At 36.7% G+C, this 19,784-nt stretch overlaps 2 protein-coding genes across 2 annotated transcripts; both read left to right on the plus strand.

The window, feature by feature from the left end:
- The first annotated feature begins 2,244 nt into the window (after window positions 1–2,244).
- LOC21402370 (coatomer subunit beta'-3) lies at window positions 2,245–5,090 on the plus strand. The gene is made up of 10 exons (XM_024174711.1): window positions 2,245–2,426; window positions 2,947–2,967; window positions 3,081–3,143; window positions 3,241–3,294; window positions 3,411–3,447; window positions 3,548–3,873; window positions 3,976–4,107; window positions 4,229–4,377; window positions 4,553–4,621; window positions 4,714–5,090. Exons 1-10 carry the CDS (start codon window positions 2,424–2,426, stop codon window positions 4,772–4,774), a joined length of 915 nt encoding a protein of 304 aa, XP_024030479.1. The 5' UTR covers window positions 2,245–2,423; the 3' UTR covers window positions 4,775–5,090.
- An 8,551-nt stretch (window positions 5,091–13,641) lies between these two features.
- Window positions 13,642–17,866, plus strand: LOC21402371 (aromatic aminotransferase ISS1). The gene is made up of 9 exons (XM_010111975.2): window positions 13,642–13,860; window positions 14,000–14,047; window positions 14,786–14,914; window positions 15,926–15,985; window positions 16,233–16,389; window positions 16,512–16,618; window positions 16,781–16,839; window positions 16,920–17,028; window positions 17,203–17,866. The coding sequence occupies exons 1-9, from the start codon at window positions 13,798–13,800 to the stop codon at window positions 17,653–17,655; spliced, it is 1,185 nt and encodes a 394-aa protein (XP_010110277.1). The 5' UTR covers window positions 13,642–13,797; the 3' UTR covers window positions 17,656–17,866.
- The last annotated feature ends 1,918 nt before the right edge of the window (window positions 17,867–19,784 follow it).

The following is a 19,784-nucleotide window of genomic DNA, read 5'->3' on the forward strand; positions in this document are numbered from 1 at the left end:
TCTTCTATCAATGCTTATTTTTGTTGTTTATTTTATGAATTATGTACTAGTTACAATAAAACTACGATTAAGTTACGAGCATGTTAAGGCAAGATGTATAAATAAATGAGCCACAATTTATAAACATCACCACGTTTTAAGGTCGAGCTTGATACCATAAATAATAAATAATAAATGCGCATGACATGACCCAAACCATTTATTGAAGGCTCACTAAAAGGACCGAATGTCTAAGGAGACGTTTGGTTCATGGATTAAAATCATGAGACTAGAACCATTTTCGATTTACGTGTATTTTTTGTGAGAAAAAATACTGTAACGAACCGTGAACCATAATTCGATTCGGGGTACGAATCCCCCAACCAAACAAGCCGTAAATATAAGAGCTTGAGTTTTAAAAATGTCTACTATTTTATTTAATTGACTTTAAGTTTAAAAATATATATCATTTACTTAAAAACCATATACTCTGAAAGGCAATCAATAAAGACCTTTCTAACCTTATATATTATTGAAAGGGAACTTTTATGGTGATACCCCTTAAAAACATTTATTGACAGAACATTTTGTTTTAATCGTTGGATTAACTTTTCAACAGTTAAATTTGTACAGGTTTGTATTAAAAATATACAGCGAGTCACACAGAATTACTTAATGTGCAGGTCTAACCGTTAAAAAAGTAATCTAACGGTGAAAATATGGAGTTTCATATTGGGTTTTTTTAAGGGGTCTCAAACCTTATTAAAAATAAGGGATATTTAAAAATGGAAATATAATGACAAAAATCTTGAGACAAAATATTCTAATTTACATGTTTCCTTTTCAAATATGAAGGTCAAATGGTTCATTATTTGCTTTAATGCCATATTCAAATTTTTTTTTTTGGTAAAAAAAAAAGGAAGCATTCTTAAAAAAAAAAAAACAAAAAAGGAGAGAGACCCAAACAAACCTGCCATAAATAACCAACCCCCCAAAACCTACACATATTCACGTCAGAAAAAAAACAAAAAAAAAATTCAACACCTTCGATTGAGTGATGTAAGTTTCTAATTCAACGGTTTTTTTTTTTCTTCTTTTTTTATCATATTGCTGTGAACGTTTTCATTATAAGCTATTATGAACAAAACGACAAGTTGTATACGTACCTATGACGTTAACCCACAAAGTGTTATTCTCCATTTCGGGAAAAAAAGTGTAATTGTTGAAATGAATAAATGTTGAGGCTTATGATTTTCAAATAATACAAGCTTGGAAGTAAAATAAATTTGCCATATTCATGCATGTAAGAGTAGCAATTCGTGTTAGCGGGTTGTGTTTGTGTCAATCCGTTTATTAATTGTATCAGAAAACATCAAATCAAACACGATTTGTTTATTAAAGGTGTCAAAAATATCAACCAAAACACAACTCATTTATTAATTGTCTTAATCGTGTCAACCCGTGTAACATGTTTAAATTAATATATTGAATACATAACTAATATAATATGACTTATTTAATACGGTCAAGACATGTTTAGCATATTTATTGGTCGATTTATCTTTTTCTTTAAGAAAAATAAATGAATTTTACTTACACACATTAAAATTCACATTATTTGTATTTAATATATCATATAAACTTTCATGTTATATTACATATCATTAGATTGCAGATGACATATATAGTTAATTGTATCAATTCGTGTTAGGATATCAACCATAACCCAATCTACTTATTAATTGTGTTAATCGTGTCAACCCGATTATGACCAAAACTTATTTATAATAAACTCAAACCCGTTAACTTCATGCGAGTTTCGAGTAGTGTCACTATTCTGATTGCCAACCCTAAGCATGTTGCGGACAATGACAGTCTTTGGTCCTTTGTAAATCACGTGTATTAAAACGACATGCTTCTTCTAATTTAAGGGAAAAAATATCGTCCATCCAATAATTTTTCTTTGCTTTTCTTTCTTCTTGGTCTTATGTTTTGATTCGTTGAAACGTACATCAACAATGCAAGAGGAAAAGTCTTGACGCGTTTTGAAACTTAAACCAACGTCCCAATTATAATATTGGATAAATAACTCATTTTTTCACCACCTTCTTGGAACAATCCCCGCACCTACTCGATCGATCATCTCCACCGTTCATTATTTATCATCAAATGAATGGACGGTGTGAGAAGATCGGATGACAACATAGGGAAAAGTCTTAGGCAATATGGAGTCAATTCATGAGTTAATGAACCATGGAAACTAGATGCCATGAACATAATTACTTAACTGCGAAGCTTTGTGCAGTATATATATGCATATGATAAGGGTTTTAGCCTCAAACATCTACTTATTCGTATTTTCTCCGTTGATTACAAGCTTTTCTGAGCACTGATTTTGTTGAGAAAAAGTTGAAACATCATATTATCCACACCAATAAACCGAAATGGTAAGCTACTCTTCTTGTGTACTTTCCTACATTCTCTCACTTTAATCTTTTTTTTTCAGAATTTTTTTTTATTTACAGTCCTCATGAGACCTTGTAAAAAATATATATTGGGATCACTGCCTACAATCAGTGGCGGAATTAGAATTTTTTTTTATTGGGATACTACAAAAAAAATTTGAGATAATGTTTTATTAAAGGGATATATTTTTGTTATTGCACAGTTATAATTTTTCGTGTATAATGGAAGCACACCAAAATAATTTAACTATCCAATAGAGACACAGTTATAACGTTTCTTGCAAAATAGGAATATATCTAAAATTTTGAAAATTTTTGTGCGAGTGCGAGCGCTCAATTCAATGCTGCTCCGCCGCCGCCTATAATTAAACAAAATATTGAGATGAGAGAAGCACGTGATTCAGTTTATAATAGAAATTATTTATTTTTCAATTGTGAGATTTATTTCGGACTAACAAATTTGTTCCGGTTACTTTTTCTTGCATATAATCTTGATGAGCAGTCGCTGTCACTGAAAATCGAGGTACATGTACAACTATATTCTACATTATAGTTTTGTTGCTCTTTTAATCAAGAAAAATAAAATTTTCAAATGTCTTGATCCCAAGCTAATCCTCTTACTAATTTCTGAATCAGAAAGAATTTTCTCAAAATTCTGAAAGAGTGAAATCATTGGATCTACACCCCAACTCACCCATGGTAATTATAAATCTCTCCATGGCAATTCTACAGAGAATTTTATCTACAATGTCATTGTTGAATTAATTATGATGTTTGTTAATGGCTTTTTATGCAGATTCTTGCAAGTTTATACTCTGGAACTGTTTGTATTTGGAACTACCAGTCTCAGGTAATAACTCATCTCATAACTAATTATCTATACAACTTTATTTTGTTATCTTGTTTATTTGTGAGAAATCTTTCATTAATTGCATATTTGCTAACTTGGTCATTAAATTGTTTCAGACAATAGAGAAGTCTATCAAAGTCACAGAGTCACCAGGTACATTATCTATACACATTTTCAAAAACATCTCCTTATAATTTCTTCAATTTGATGGCTCTAAAAAGAGGAAACCATTTTGCTATTGGTGTGCTTGCAGTGAGATCGGCGAAGTTCATAGCACAAAAGAACTGGATTGTGACTGCGGCCGACGACTCGTTTATTCGCGTCTACAACTATGACACAACAGAAAAGATCATAGAGTTTGAAGCACACAAGGACTTCATTAGGTCTCTGGCCGTCCATCCAACTCTTCCATATCTGCTTTCGGCATCTGACGACAAGACCATAAAGCTGTGGGACTGGGAAAATGGTTGGACTTGTACTCGGATCTTCGAGGGGCATTCCCATTACGTGATGCAAGTGGCACTCGATCCTAAAGACACACATAATTTTGCTAGTGCATCGCTTGATGGAACCGTTATGGTATAACCTAACTTTGTTAGTTTTAGTATTTTAAGCTTTTGTTTCATATGTAGTGCTTTGACATGATTTTTACTTTGGTAATGTCTACAAATTGCTATATAGATATGGAACATTGGCTCATCTGCTCCAAGTTTTACACTCGAACGCCATTTGAAAGGAGTGAATTGCGTCGATTATTTCAGTGCTGAAGATAAACTATATCTATTAAGCGGCTCTGATGATTTTACTGTTAAGGTTTTACAACTATCTTTAATTTATCTATTTAGACTTTGTGTCTAAGCAATTGCAGGATAGGCTTTTTTGTTTTTTCAAAATAATGTGAACTCATTCACTGATAAAAATCTTGTGAAAATAGGTATGGGACTATCAAACAAAAAGCTGTGTTCAAACACTTGAAGGTCATTTGCATAATGTGACGGCTGTTTGTGTTCATCCGGAACTTCCCATAGCCATTACAGGTTCAGAGGATGGAACTGTCCGCATATGGCATGCCACTACATATTCGTGAGTCTTTTTATTCCGCTACTTTTTTGTTTTTTTTAACTTGAAAGTGAACCTAAGGTAGAGTCGGGTGAAATTACCGCTGAACTACGCATGCAACTAAAATTTAATTCTATAATTTATTCTTACTCTTATTGTCGTGTAATTTTGTTTTACCAAAATCCTCGTTAATTCACAGGCTGGAGAACACATTAAACTATGATCTTGGAAGAGTTTGGGCCATTGGATACATCAAAGGATCACAACAGTAAGTTTTATTGTGAAACTTTAGCCAACAAAAATTCATTTTTCTTTCTCATGTTTACTTTTAAGTTTCTGATAATATACTTCTCCTTACAGGGTTGTATTTGGTTGTGACAATGGAATTGTCGTGGTGAAAATAAATGTTTCTGATAGTTAGAGATTCTCTTAGGGAATGAAGATAGCTGCTGCTTCTACTGCTACTATTGTCGGTACTGAAGGAATAAATTAGTTCACCTAATATTACTTTTTCTAGTTGTTGTAGTTATTGTTGTTGTGACATATGTAAAAACTTATTATATTTAACAAGTTCTGGTGGCTAATATAAGCAAATATGTCTGATTTGATTTGTTTCAAATCTGATGAGGTACAATTTTGTAATGGTCACCAGAATAAGTTATGTACTTCTCTAGTGTAATATGTGCGCTCTTTTATGAATAAATTCACGTGCGGAATTTTTACTTTTTACTTTTCAAAAATGCCCCTTAAAAACTCTATCTCACATGTCTAATTCCATCTCTCTTTTAGTAATGTGCCTAATTACAATATTTATATAAGTTTGGAAGATTAATTGTCAAAATTAAAAGTTTAAGAGACAAATTACTAAAGCAGGTAAAAACTCTAATTAAAAATCTTATCTCATGGCATCATTAAAATAAAGATACGCGTTATGTGATTTTCTTGTGGCCAACAGCATCATGCTAGTGCTTCACTCTTTGCAAATTGGGACCTATAAATTAGAGATGGCTTTTAACTTCAAATTACACCACAATAGAAAAAAAAAAAAAAAAATTTCAAGCCTGTTTTTCTTATTCAATTCCCGAATGTCATGAACTGCTGTTCTATTCATGGTACAGATAAACGAACTTAAGATATATACGACAATTGTATTTTTAAAAATGGCAATGGTTAGGAAACGACACCAAACGACAATATATTGAGTAACTACCATGCAGTACAAAACGACAACTAATAACAAAAGCAACAATGGAAAAGAAACGACGAATTCACTGAAACGGGAATTTCTTATTAACGACAATGAAAGAGAAACGATATGGATAGGAAAGGATAAGATATTGAAACTACGACAGTTGATGAAAGGAAAATAAAATAGAAACAACAACGGAAAATAAACAATAAGTTTTCTAAAACGACAAAACTACGGGTAAGTTTAGAATTGTTTTCGAAAACGTTTCTGCATGTCTTTTGAGGCACGAAAATGAAAACTGTCTATAAATCGCGTTTCTTTAATGAAAGTTTTAAAAACGGAAATGAAAACAAAAAACAAAACATATCCCAAAAAGAACGGTATTTTGAGAAAGCCAACGATAAATTGCTAGGAAACGACATGATTTGGAAAAAAGCAACAACCAAATAGAGAACAATGCCTTATAAATTATAATAGCACTGACAATGAAAAAGAAACAGCAAACTAAAAACGAAATTAATTAAAAAAAATCACAACTTATAACGAACGAAAATAGTATAAAAGCGACGATGATATTTTTTGACTGAAGAAAAACGACAGTGAATAACAAATAACAATTATAGATTGCAAGGCGATCAAGGTTGAGAAAAGTTAAAAGGACTTTAAAAGCAACAAGAACTTTTGGAATGAAATGATACGATAAAGAAAGGCCACAGATAAATAATAGCAACAAGAAAAGCGACAAGAATAAATAATAGCAACTAGGCATGAAAAGAACAATGATCAATAAACATGAAAATGTATTTAGACAACTCCGACAAAGAAAACGAGAATGGCCGGAATGTAGGCATTGGCTAAGAAAAAATAAAGATTGAGAAACAAACAATAAATTGAAAGCAAAAAAAACAAATATATATATATATATTATAACTTGAAAGAAACAAAAACAAAAACAAATACTTTATTTCCAACATAAACGACATGTCACCTATAGTCAGGGAAAACAACATGAACATCAAATGACACGTCGTTTCAAATGTTAGGGTTGAAGGTTCCTTTATGGTTTAGTGATAATTAGTAATTCTTGTTTTTTGGTAAATAATATTATGGCTGGATTGGTTTTAGCATTTGTCTCCTTTATTTTTCAAAAAAAAAAAAAATCATAAACACTCCCTGAATTATTGTAATTGTATGTTAATTTTTTTAATTTTCGTAATTAGCTTTAAATTTGGAAATTACAATTCCAGTTCTCACAACACATGACGGCTTAGTAAAAGAGGGCAAAGCTTGTCATTTACAAACCTAAAATTTCAATTTTTTTCCCCTCTCCCCTTTCCATTTTTTCACTCTTTGTCCATTTAAATCTTCTCAAGCCAGATTAAAGAGTAATTAAAAGAAAAAAAAAATCATTGCCATGGTTTTTTTTTTTTTTTTTATACAACACGAAATTAAAATCGTAATCGGCAATCCCCCACCTAAATCCCACCCCACTCAAACCCCCCAATACCACTGGACCAGAAGGTCTTAGGCCATTGCGGTGGTTTCACACAAAGCTACTCAAACTTCTGTTTTAACTAAAACAATACAAAGGGATGTCGTTTGCCCGATGACTTAAAAGTTTGATGTCATTGAGGTCGTGTAAACCATTTGTCGTTTCTTGTGCACCAAAGGAGTCTGCCGTCGTTTGTTTAAGAAAATGATACGCTAGTTATCTTATATAAAATTGGCGTCGTTTATTCGCGTAAGCAAGTAAGCAACATGATCATGTTTTTCTTTAGGGTTAATTCGAAAAATGGTCCCTGAAATTTACACTCAATCCTACTTTAACGTCGTACATATGGTCGCATTCTTTACTTTTTCTGACGTTTATTTCGTTTGTTAGAGAGGACAACGTGTTATTAACTTTTCAATAAATGATATGTCGTTTATCTTCAAGAGTTGCACCCTTTTTATTCGATTCCTTCTTTTCAAAAGAAACCATACGTCGTTTTTCTTCACGTTTCAGGAGAAAACATGTCGTTTTCTTCAAATTTCTATTGTCGTTGCCATAGTAAACGACATGTCATGTTATGAAAAAAGTGGAATTTAAAACATTTATTTTTAATTTATTCTGTGGTTTATATTCCATATGGCCTATCCTTTTCTGTCTTTTGCTTATCTTTTTTATATGTTTCCTCCTACATTCTGTGTCAATTTTACTTAAACGGCATACTATTTAAAAAAAAAAAAAAAAGGGCTATCCAAAAGTGTCCGGTCGTATGGTTTTTATGTTTATCTATTTTCTTTTTCCGTAAAAGTGACGTGTGCTACTCCTATTTTGCTGTCATTTGTCTCCTAAACGACATATCGTTTACAATTCAATGGCCATTTCTTTTTACTATCGTTAATTGTAGTTTAATGTGGAAAACAAGTCTAGACCGAGATCCACGGACCATTGTCGTTAGTGCACATTATTCATGCCGTCCATCGGATCACATCTCAATATTCATCAACCTCCGATCTAGGGATAGTTTCGTAAAACCATTACCTAACGGCAAGGTACCACTGAGTCCCTCTCATGGAGATCTCTCTTCTATGTATTAAAACGCACCAAAAACCTCTCTCTCTCTCTCTCTCACGCCCTCCTTCTCTGAAGGTCGGATCACCTAAATCGCCTGGATTTCGTGGATTGCTCTCCACCGAGCTTCAGTAATCTGCAAAAATGGTGAGTCGACGACCTGTGTTAGTCCTCAAGAACGTTATCGTGTATAAGTATGCCTTAGATTTGGATGAAATCCGCTCTGATTTGATACGAATTTCTCGTTATTCGACCAATTTCGTTGAATCTTAGCGCGATAGTTTGAATTGTTCGTGCTATGTTTGGTTGTCGGGAAATCACTTTTGTCCTCCATTATGCTTCTGGCTACCAAACGGAGTAATCCGTTGGTTCTATGAGATCTGGTGTTAATGTTGGGAGTAATTTGAACTAGCCAAAGTCTTCAGATGCTAAACTTTCATTCTGATTTCTGCCGGAAAGAAAACTTTTTTCTCTTAGGAATGTGAATCAATTGAGATTTCTTATAGCTCTTCTTCTTTTTGGTTATGGCACTCACTAATTTAATTATTTTTGACTTTGCGATGCGTTAACAGCCTCTCAGAGTCGAAATTCAAGGTACTTGTTCGTTTCTGTTAGGTTTTTTAATATATTGAGTTATTGGTGTTGTTAGTGGCTTTTGGCACAATGACACTTTGATTCATGAACTTTTAAATTTGAAAATTACTCCATAAAACATTGATTTTTGACATTTTTTGATCATTTGACAGTAAAGTTAACGAAATAATCATATATTCGTCAAGTGTGAGTTTGAATTTTGACCAAAATAATCATATACGTGCAAAATGTTCTCTCTCAGCAATTATATAATGTGCAAAAGCTTCAATAGTTTTCCACTTGTACTTTAATTATTTATGTAAAAATCTTGAGTTGTTTAGCAATAAGAATGTAATTATTTATTTTAAATTTCAAATATCATTCATCAATTTTATTATCAGGGTTCAAAACTGTTAAAAAGATAAAAACTCATGGGGTAATTTTTTGAATTAAAACGTCAGAAACGTCAGAAACTAGTTTTCCACTTGTACTCATATTTCCAAACGCCGCATGCACCAGCCTTCGGCGGGGCTGGTGGTCGTTGGGATGGAAGTTAAAGGGTTCACGAATCATGAAAAACATGGGCTTCCACCCATGTGACGACGAGGGGATGCCCAGAATAAGCTTCCCAAACCTAGGCTGAGCCTTCCCATGGCCGCTCAGAAAGTACCACCCATCGCACTTGGCAACGCGGCACAACTTGTACATAAATCGGAACTCGTCCAGAGGGAGTTCCATGTCGAACTTCTGGTTCCATAGAATCCAGGCTCCCGCAAAGCAGTACCAGAAGTTCGGCGCTAATTGGGCAGGAGAGATGCCGTAAAAATGACAATAATCTTTTAAAAAAGGGATGAATTGGGAGAGTCATCCCTGCAGTTACCGCTCTTGTGTAGACCGGAAGGTATCCGGTCGGCGGCATGCTGGTTCTAAAATGCTTATCCGGGAGGAGGTACTCGAACCACCTCCTGTCAATGCATCCCTCCTTCACAGCCCGAATGATATCCTTATTTCGGACCTTCGACGCCATATCATCGGCTGTAAAGGAGGGCCTATCTGGGTCTCCGCTCGTGGCAGCCAGGGGGGCATCCACCGTCACAGCGGTTACTCCACTTATGCTCCCCCCCGTAAAAGGGATCCGCTCGACCACCTCATCTATCATTCGGTCGACGCTACCGAATTCACTTCCGAAATCATCGCCCGGCTCAAAACTTCCCTCGACATCCTCGATATCCCTAAGCACAGAGCTGACACCGGAAGACAAAGAGGTCCATGAGATCTCTACCACCGAAGGGGGGTCAGAACAGACGACAGAAAGAGAATCCTCTCGACTGGGTGAACTTTGGGACATTGTTCTGGTAATAACAAGGACAAAAAGCTAAGTTAAAACCCTAACGTCGAGAGGAATAAATGGCGACTACTCTAAGCGACGACTGGTTAGGGTCGACCATTCATACAAGAATGGTAACGACGAGTGTTCATAGGAACCGCGGGTTCCCCAGAACCCAGAAACCAAAGACAAACAGACAAAAAATGCGCGCATATAAAAGCCAGGTCATCCAGTACGACAGAATACAACAAAGTAAAGTCTCTTTAACTAAATGTTTATTCTCGTTTTCTGCATATATGTTTACATATTCCTGGTACACAACGGGGGAAACCCCGCGAGTACGCAAAGAGAGAAAGGATCCAGGAACTTACCGGTGAAGAAGTAAACCCGGGACGGTTTCGTAGTACACCTCGGAGAACGGGAAGGACGAAGGCGGAAGTTCAGCAAGCAGGGTTCCGGCAAAAGTACGGATGTCTCGGCAAAGCAGCGGCAAAAAGTTTTTTGAAGTTTTGAAGAAGGAAAAAATGATCCTCGGGTCCATGGAGAGTATTTAAAGAGTCGGGAATGAAGACCCCCCAACCGTCGGATGAAGACCCCAAAAGACCAACGGCCAGGAAAAAATTATTTTTTCATTTTCTGGGAAACTAAGTAATTCCATAAACATCAACTTCTTAACATGCATCCAGGGGAAATAAAAGCATAAATGTGTCTATTCAACATTCTCGTAGAGCAGCGTCTTCTCGTCTTCTTCTTAATAAATTATATAAGATTGTTGCATTCAAAAAGAAAAAAAGATTTGTTGGGAGACAGGTATCAGGGAGTGCACCGGTGCATCTCAAAATTTGTTCGGTTTTGCCAGCTAGCCAAAATTTACAACCAATCACATTTGATGAAGCTGCCAGTGAACTAGTTTGTTTGCCTATATAAAAAAGTTGATTGTTCAAATACTTACAAATATAACGTCTTGAGCTCTACAAAGTTTTCATTTTTTTGCACAACTTTGCATATCATGTTTGTTTCATTTAAGAAGCAAGTAAAAATATTTATTGCAACAATGACGCTTCATAACTATATTAGGATGCATGATAAGCGTGATCGACATTTTCAAGAAATCGAGGATAATCTAGATGTTTTCGTTTATGAAGAGCATCAACTGGAAGACAATGTAGAAAAAGATAAAGCTTCACTATCACAAGAAATGGTTGAAGTACGAGATCAAATTGCGACAAGTTTAATGAACACGACTTAATTTTTTTAATGACTCTGTCAGTTTTTTGAACATGAAATGTACATTTTTGTTCAACAAATTGCTTACTCATTAATGCTCTTTTTAGTTGTAATTATATTGTGAATGAAGAAATGAAAAAAAAAAATTAATTATCATAAATTTATTGTTAAAAAATTCAAAATCATAACATTATGTGTTTTTAAAGTTAAACAAGTATTTTTAAATACAAAAAATAATTATATATATTTAAGTTTCATATCATGTCTATTTTGATCATTTTACATATCCACAGTAATTCCACCTTAAATTTACCAAACGTTATTATACTGATTTTGAAACCAGCACAGCTACTATAATTATAGTTTACCAAACACTCAGCTGTTTCTTAGAACAGCTGTTTCTTCCTTCAGCACAGCTAAAAGCACTTTTTTTAAAATCCACAGCACTACCAAACTAAGCCTTAAGCCCCGTTCACTTCACGTATTTGAGTTTAGAATTCGAGTTTTGCTACAGTAAAAAGCTCTCAGAAACAGTCACATTTAACTTTTTTGCTACAGTAAAAAACTCTCACATAAAATCACATATCAATTCGAATTAAAAACTCAAATTAACGAACTAAACGGGCTCTAAATTTATGTGAATCGATCGGTGTGGTGGCCTAATAATCAAACGCTCGTCAACGTTTTGGAGCGTAATAGGGACAAAACAAAGTCAGAAAGAAACGGACCCCAAAAATTTAAAAAAAAAAATCAGCAGTATCAGAAACTCGTAGAACTTGGTGAAGTATGAAAAAGGACAATAATATCGTAAGGACACAACCATTGGAAAAAAAAATACTGTTACATTATCCTATTAATTTAACAGGATTATGACGTCACAGTTAAAATAAAAAATTTATATCTTACTAACAAAGTACTTTTTAACATTTGAGAAAAAAAAAGTATTTTTAATAGGTCACTCAGTGTTGGAAGTTCGGGTCGGCGGGCTGCCCGAAGCCCGAATTTTTTCAGGCTCGGGCGGGCAAGCCCATCTCCCGCCTGCCCAAACTAGATTTTTGGGTTCAGGATTTGACACTGACTCTCTTGCCCGCCGCCGTCTAACCGCCTTATACCGCCGTCTGCCGGAATTTTTTTGAATTTTCCGACCATGTTCGACCCGCCCGAATTGCCCGACCCGAAAATAAGCCAGAAAACCCAAATTTTGCCTGAAGCCCGAGTTGCCCAAAACAACCCGAAAATATTAGTTGTTACAAATTGGGGCATTCCAAGAATCGAACTCGGGACCTCTCACACCCAAAACAAAAATCATACCACTAGACCCAATGCCCTTATTTGTTATTTAAATTTTTAACCTTTTAATTAAGGTAAACACACAATTCCTTAATAGAAAGAGCAAATTCCTATTTTAGCAGTTTAATATTTCAATTTTCACATTCTTGACCCTTTTTTATAATCAATTACATAATAAAAGGATTCCTCAAAAAATAATATACACAAGGAAAGAAACACATTGCCATCACGTTTTTATTATTTTTTATTTTTAAAAAGTGTTGTTTCTATATAATGCCGGTTTTGTTCTTATAGATACTCGTGTTTTTCTATTCTATATCACTATTCTTTCTATCTTTATCTATTTTTCTGTTCACAATCTCTCCTCATCCTTTTAATTATCCTCTTTTTTTCTTCAACTTTCTTCACTCTCTTTGTGACTCTATATCAAAGTAACTTTCTACTTGCATACCAAAGTAAATTGATAATTTATCAAAAGTCACTCAATGATTGGTTTGGTTTAATAACTTCATCGCTATTTGATGATCTCTATTTTAAAAGACCAGTCACTCAATGTTGAAGTCTTGGTTTGCATTAAGGATTGGGATCGGTCCGATCAACATTTACAAGATACAATTTCACCGGCAAGCCAATAATGGATCGATGAATTTAATCGATTAACATTTAATTTTGAAGACGATCCTTTAGCTTTAAATTAAATTGTAAATTTGTAATTTGTAAATATGTATTTACCTTTGACATTGTATTTGTAATTGTATAACTTTGTAAGTTTGTAAAATTTGTAATTCGTCACAATATGATTGTACTCTTTTTTTCTTGCGGGCAATTCGGGCGGGCTCGGGCCGCCTAATACAAGCCCGCGGCCCGTTTAAGATGAAATTCGGGCTCGGGCGGGCGGCTCAAATTTCTTGGGCGGCTCGGGCTCGGATTCGGGTAAAAACTCAGACTTTTCGGGCGGTCGCAGACGACCCGTCCAAAGTTTCAGCACTAAGGTCACCCACTTTGTTTTGTTTTGTTAACCACTGTTCAAGTTTCAGAATCTGCAGAATCTTTTACGCCTCCCACCACCTAATCTTCAATAGTCATCTACTACTAAATTTTTAACGTTTTGTGGAATTTTTAGAATTTTGGGGTAGGTGGATCAGAATTCGGCATATATATATATATATATATAAAATATATACACATATATATATATATATGTATATAAATTAACACGAGAGTAGTTCTCTCCTGAGGCTTGGGGGTTGGTTGGTTTGATTGGTGTTGGGTGAAAACGAGATGGGTTCGTACGGAATGCTTGCGAGGAGGGCTTTGGAGACCGAGATGCCGATTATGGTTAAGGTAATATTATTTCTATTATTGTTATGCAGGCCAAAACACAAACTGGGTTACTTTCTATTAGCTCCAATTTGCATGTTTCCGATGAATTCGTGCAGTTTTTAGTATTTCAAAGTGTGTGTTTTTGTTTTTTGTTTTGCAGATTCAAGAACTGATCCGGGGAGCCAAAAATGCTATGTCCTTGGCCCAGGTTCTGTTTCCAATGTCTTTCTGTTTGTCATCTTTGTTTTTTAGTTTCTAGTTTTGCTAATGAAGAAATGAGAAGCAATGGTCAGTTTTTGTTGTTTTCCGATGCCTAATCGTTATAGTTGGTCTTGGGGTCAAGCGTTTTTGAAATTTGAGATAATTGGATTTGTCCCTTCCCTAAGGAGTTTAGGCACGTTGTCTGACCCGCCTTGGTGGTCGGTTTTCCTTTTCCTTTTGGAAGAAAACTAGAAACGATGCAGAAAATACATCCTTGGCAACTAAGCAGTTTGAGACCTCCACACACACACACACACTAGCAATAACTTGTCTTGCTTAATAAACAGAAGAAATTGGTGAAGATGGATTGTTCACTGAAGTTTCGTTCTGTTAATATACCTAGTGTACTGCTTTGCATTTTTCTTTTGAAAAAGTACCTTCTTAGTAACTGAACCACGCAACATATATGAAATCACTGTCCTAACTGTTAAACTGAGGCCACTTTTGCTGAGTTGACTGAACTTACGGCCATGGAGGATGCATTTACTTATTATTTCACAAAATTTGACTTTGTTCTACCAAATTGGTTGGAAAAGGGGAGAGGGTTGCATCAGAATGTACAGTTTTCACTTTGAAACTGGATGTGTTCACTGATTTTACATTTTTTTTTTCTGTGGTTGATTTTTGTGGTTTTGATGTATCTTGGAGCAACTTGTGTTGACTTTTTGATCGAAATGTCCCACAGGGAGTTGTTTACTGGCAACCACCCAAAGAGGCATTGGATAAGGTTAAAGAACTAGTGTGGGAACCTTCAATTAGTAAGTACGGTGCCGATGAAGGTCTTCCTGAACTCAGGGCAGCACTGTTAAACAAGGTAAATCTTATACGGAGTCCTGGAGTTTTGACATATTATATGATCCACGTAAAAATCCTGTGATTTCTTGTATAATATGGCGAAGCACTACGGATGTTTCTGGCTAAAATACTTGGATATTTCTGTTTGTTGCTGCGTATTGTATGTTCCATGGTCTGAGGAATTATCTAATCTCTTTGGTTGGTTCCTTGTAAGATCTGAAACTTAGCTATGTGTTTGACTCGGTTGGTTGGGTTACCTCGATGGCTATATTGGCCTACCACATGTGTATTAAATTTTCTGGAGTTAAAATTTTTCGACCTATGTTCAAATATGTTGCGAGTTGCTGGGCTTGACATAACCTCTATGTAATAAGGCTCTTAATTAATGATTATCATTAGGAGGTTAGTTTAGATACTAATTATTTGGATAAGGAGTAAGACCTTTTCTGTTGGCAATGGGTCCATTTGTTCTTCGGTTCAAATCAGAACATCGGGTTTCAAGGATCTTCCTGGCCCTTGGGACCGACTATTTTGGTATTCTTGGTTCTTACATTTGGGGACCTGCCGTTCGAAAGGTATGATGAATAGTCTGGATTGTTAACAAGGCAAAGTTAAAATAAGTTCAGCAATCAGCAGGCTGTGAATGGTGGCCAACGTAAGTATTTAGTATAAGGTCTTAGCTGAAAGGTTTGGGTGTTTGATGTTGCACTGTTGAGTTTTCGGTGATGCTGGAGAAGGGATCAGTCATTTGAGAGGGTTTGATACTCTATGATTTGGCCAAACAACGAGGGAAAGATTCAAGCCAAACTCCCTCTCTCTTACTATTCACATGTTGTTTCCTCCAACTGCTAGTCTAAACTTGTTTCAGATCATCTCTCTTTCTTTTTCCGATAAATATTCTGATTGTCTGGTTGATTACCTCGTGCTGCCGTTTAATATACTTTTCTGGACGAAACAGTATGACCATTCATCGTGAAGTTTAAACTTCTCGATAGTTATCTGCAAACTTATTCTCCCTCTTGCCTTGCAGTTGCGTCAAGAAAATAAGTTATCCAAATCTTCGGTGATGGTTACTGCTGGTGCAAATCAGGTGTGTGACCTTTTACATTTATTTGTTATAAAGACAGGACGAAATATAAGACTGTAATCTCAGCAATGTTTTGGTTCAAACACTCTACTTCAGAACTCGTACATGATTGCTTTTGTTGTGTAGTTTATATAAGACTAATACATGAGTAAGTTTTACGGTGTGTTTGAGATGAACTGTGGATCTTCCGACCTTAACATATCGATTATTAGTAGAAATCTGGAGTAACTTAGCAACAATTCCTGTGCAGGCATTTGTGAACCTTGTTCTTACATTATGTGACGCCGGGGATTCTGTGGTTATGTTTGCACCATACTACTTCAATGCCTACATGTCTTTCCAGATGACTGGTGTCACCAATATACTAGTCGGTCCAGGTGACTCGAAGACGCTTCATCCAGATGCAGGTTGGAAACCTTCATCTTGTCAATTAACTGTGGCAGAAACTACCTATGACATCGTTGCTTTTTCTTAATATTTTTTTTTTTTTAGAATTTAGATAATTAATTACCACTTTGTTGGTTTTCAGATTGGTTAGAAAGGACATTGTTGGAAACTAAACCAGCGCCAAAGCTTGTTACTGTTGTTAATCCTGGGAACCCCAGTGGAACATATATCCCAGAGCCTCTTCTCAAGGTCTCTCTCTCACAATCTTGGAAAATATTTTTGTTGCATTGATCAAGAGAAGAAAATCAGTCTCGTTTGATATCTCATGAAACACCTGATTATTTTTTTTTTATTCTTTTATGTTTATTGTTAATATTTTTTTCTTATGACCTTGCTTATCTACATGAACAGAGGATATCAGACCTATGTAAAACCGCTGGATCATGGCTTGTTGTGGATAATACATACGAGTAAGTTTAATGCCTTTTAGAAGATTCCTATGAACTATGAAAATAAAATACAATATGCATCTTACAAATTTCTGTTGCAGGTATTTCATGTATGATAATTTAAAACACACATGTTTGGAGGGAAATCACGTAGTCAACATTTTTTCGTTCTCGAAAGCTTATGGAATGATGGGATGGCGAGTTGGATATGTAAGAAAAACTTTTTAGCTTCACTTTCGATCAACTATTTGCTTTTCTATATGATACCTCAAGTATGGATCCATCGTCCATAGAAATATATAAAAAAAAAAAGAACATCTTTCGCATATGCATATGCTGGATTTGATCTTTCTTATCAATGTTCTTTAACAATTAACTGCACAGATAGCATACCCATCGGAAGTAGAGGGATTTGCAGCTCAGCTACTCAAAGTGCAAGACAACATTCCCATCTGTGCTTCAATAATTTCACAGCACCTTGCCCTCCACTCCCTTAAAGTGGGACCCGAATGGGTGACGGAACAAGTGAAAGATCTTGTCAAGAACAAAGAAATCATATTGGAAGCTCTCTCTCCCCTGGGGAAAGAAGAGGTGAAAGGAGGTGAAGGTGCAATATACTTGTGGGCAAAGCTTCCGGACAAGTACCCCGATGACTATGAAGTTGTCCGTTGGCTTGCTAACCGGCATGGAATTGTTCTTATCCCTGGATCCGCCTCTGGTTGCCCTGGGAACTTGAGGATTTCCTTCGGAGGCTTGGTGGAAGACCAATGCAAAGAGGCTGCGGAGAGGCTGAAGAGAGGGTTGGAAGAATTGATAAGAGATGGAATGGTGCAGTAACCTTCAACTCAATTTTACCATTTGAAAAGTTCCAACATTGAAATTGTGAAAGCCCATTTACCAGTTTGTACAAGGTTGCAGCTGGTTCTTGAGAATAAATGGCATGCTTTTTGCTCCTCAGTTAAGCACACTGTATCAAATAGAAAATTGATTCTAAATGAATACAAAACGGTTCAAGAAAATGTTTACTAGGATTATTTTGGCTTCTCTCTTACACACTTTGAAGTTCTATAGAAGCATTTTAGAACGTTTTTGGTTTTTAACAAAATTCTAAGTACCATTGTGTTTGATAAAAAACATAGAATTATCCGCATGAAAAAATGCACATTTCATAAAAACCAATGTACTTCTACAGTTAGTTAAGTGTTTTTTTTTTTTTAGATCACTAAGAGGTCACTTTTGAATCATGAACGATATGAGAAATAATAATAATGAATTTTAAAAGTAAAATTAACATTAGGTGCGGGCTGGGTTGAGGTTTTAAGTCAAAAAGTTTATTTGGGCCAGTTACGATTTCTTTTAAATTTTCTTTTTTAAAAAATACCTTACAAAATTATAAATCAGACCTAGGTTTGTCAGGCTTTAAGGTCAAGTTGGACCGATCATCTCCTTTTGGACGACTCAAACTTTCACCTTTAATCAATCTTTAACTCACTGGTGAACACTATTCCCACCAAATTTCCTTGCCTCTTCCAGTATTGTCACAAGTACTTTTTTTTAATGCATTGTTCAAAAAACATGAATTTTTTTTGCTAATGTTTTGTTTAATAAAAAAGAGACTATTGATGTTATCACACCCCATCTTTTTCGTCATTGTAAAAATTCTGCGGCCCACCAATAGAATGAAAAAGGCCTGAATTAATTTTATTTGAATGATGGGTCTAGAATTTGCTCATACCACCACACACCTAACATTGTAAAACACATTAATTAGGTGAATAAACATCAAATTTTTTTTTAACGTTCGTTTTTCAGCCTTAAATAGCCGAGTATAAGCTGAAAAGGTTTAAAAATTGAAAAGTCATATTCCATCCTTAATAAGATAGAAGCCTAAAACAAAATAAACCTAAAAACAAGATAAACGCAAGCCTAGGGAAGGAATCCGAATTTGACTCCAACTCCTTCCTTCTAAACGCCTAAAGATAATCTATCTGAATTTGACTCCAACTCCTTCCTTCTAAACGCCTAAAGATAATCTCTTAGGGAAGGAATCCGAATTTGAACCTAACTCCTTCCTTAAAAATGCCTATAATGCAATATAAATGTTTCAATTGAAACTTAAACTTAAAAAGATAGGATTATGATAAAGGCAAGTCTTAATCCGCAATTTGTCTTTATCCCGGGCTGGAAAACATGCCCAACTTCTTGAAATTCCCCCTTGCACGTGTATCCTTGATTAGCATGCAAGTTGGCCATGCAATGGCTCAATGGACGTGTAAGACTAATTGGCTCTCTCTCGGAATGGCTCAATGGACGTGTAAGACTAGTTGGCTCCCTTCCGGCTCGACTTTGAGGAGTATTTCTTGCATCCCTGATGTTCACATCACAGGGCACCCCTGGGGCACCGCCGAGGCACCCCCGGGGCACCCCAGGGCATCCCCGGAACACCCCCGGGGAACCCACGGGGGAACCCCCGCGGCACCCCCTGCGCACCCCCGGGACACCCTCGGGGCACCGCCGAGGCACCCCAGGGACACCCCCGGGGCATCCCCGGGGCACCCCCCGGGGGTACCCCCGGGGCAACCGTGGGACACCCCCGGGGCACCCCCCGGGCAACCCCGGGAGACCCCCGGGGCACCCCCAGGGCACCCCCGGGTCTCCCCCGGGGCACACCCGGTGCACCCCCGGCGCACCCCCGGCGCACCCACGGGGTAACCCCGGGGCACCCCCCGGGGAACCCCCGGGGCACCCCCATGGCACCCCAAGGGAACCCGCGGGGCTCCCCCGGGGCGCCCCCGGGGCACCACCATGGCACCCCCTGCGCACCCCCGGGACACCCCCCAGAAGACCCCCGGGGCACCCCACGGGCAACCCCGGGGCACCCCCGGGACAACCCCAGGGCACCCCCGGGACACCCACGGGGCAACCCCGGGGCACCCCCAGGACACCCTCGGGGCACCCCCGGGGAA

This window comes from Morus notabilis, unplaced genomic scaffold, assembly GCF_000414095.1.
Source record: "Morus notabilis unplaced genomic scaffold, ASM41409v2 Scaffold151, whole genome shotgun sequence".
Classification (NCBI taxonomy): domain Eukaryota; kingdom Viridiplantae; phylum Streptophyta; class Magnoliopsida; order Rosales; family Moraceae; genus Morus; species Morus notabilis.

Coding starts and splice junctions, on each gene's coding strand:
- LOC21402370 (XM_024174711.1), top strand. Junction 2,968..3,080: donor CGCTGTCACTGAAAATCGAG/GTACATGTACAA, acceptor TTTCTGAATCAG/AAAGAATTTTCTCAAAATTC. Junction 4,622..4,713: donor TACATCAAAGGATCACAACA/GTAAGTTTTATT, acceptor TTCTCCTTACAG/GGTTGTATTTGGTTGTGACA.
- LOC21402371 (XM_010111975.2), top strand. CDS start 13,798: ATGGGTTCGTACGGAATGCTTGCGAGGAGGGCTTTGGAGACCGAGATG. Junction 14,915..15,925: donor GGGCAGCACTGTTAAACAAG/GTAAATCTTATA, acceptor CTTGCCTTGCAG/TTGCGTCAAGAAAATAAGTT. Junction 16,619..16,780: donor TCCCAGAGCCTCTTCTCAAG/GTCTCTCTCTCA, acceptor CTACATGAACAG/AGGATATCAGACCTATGTAA.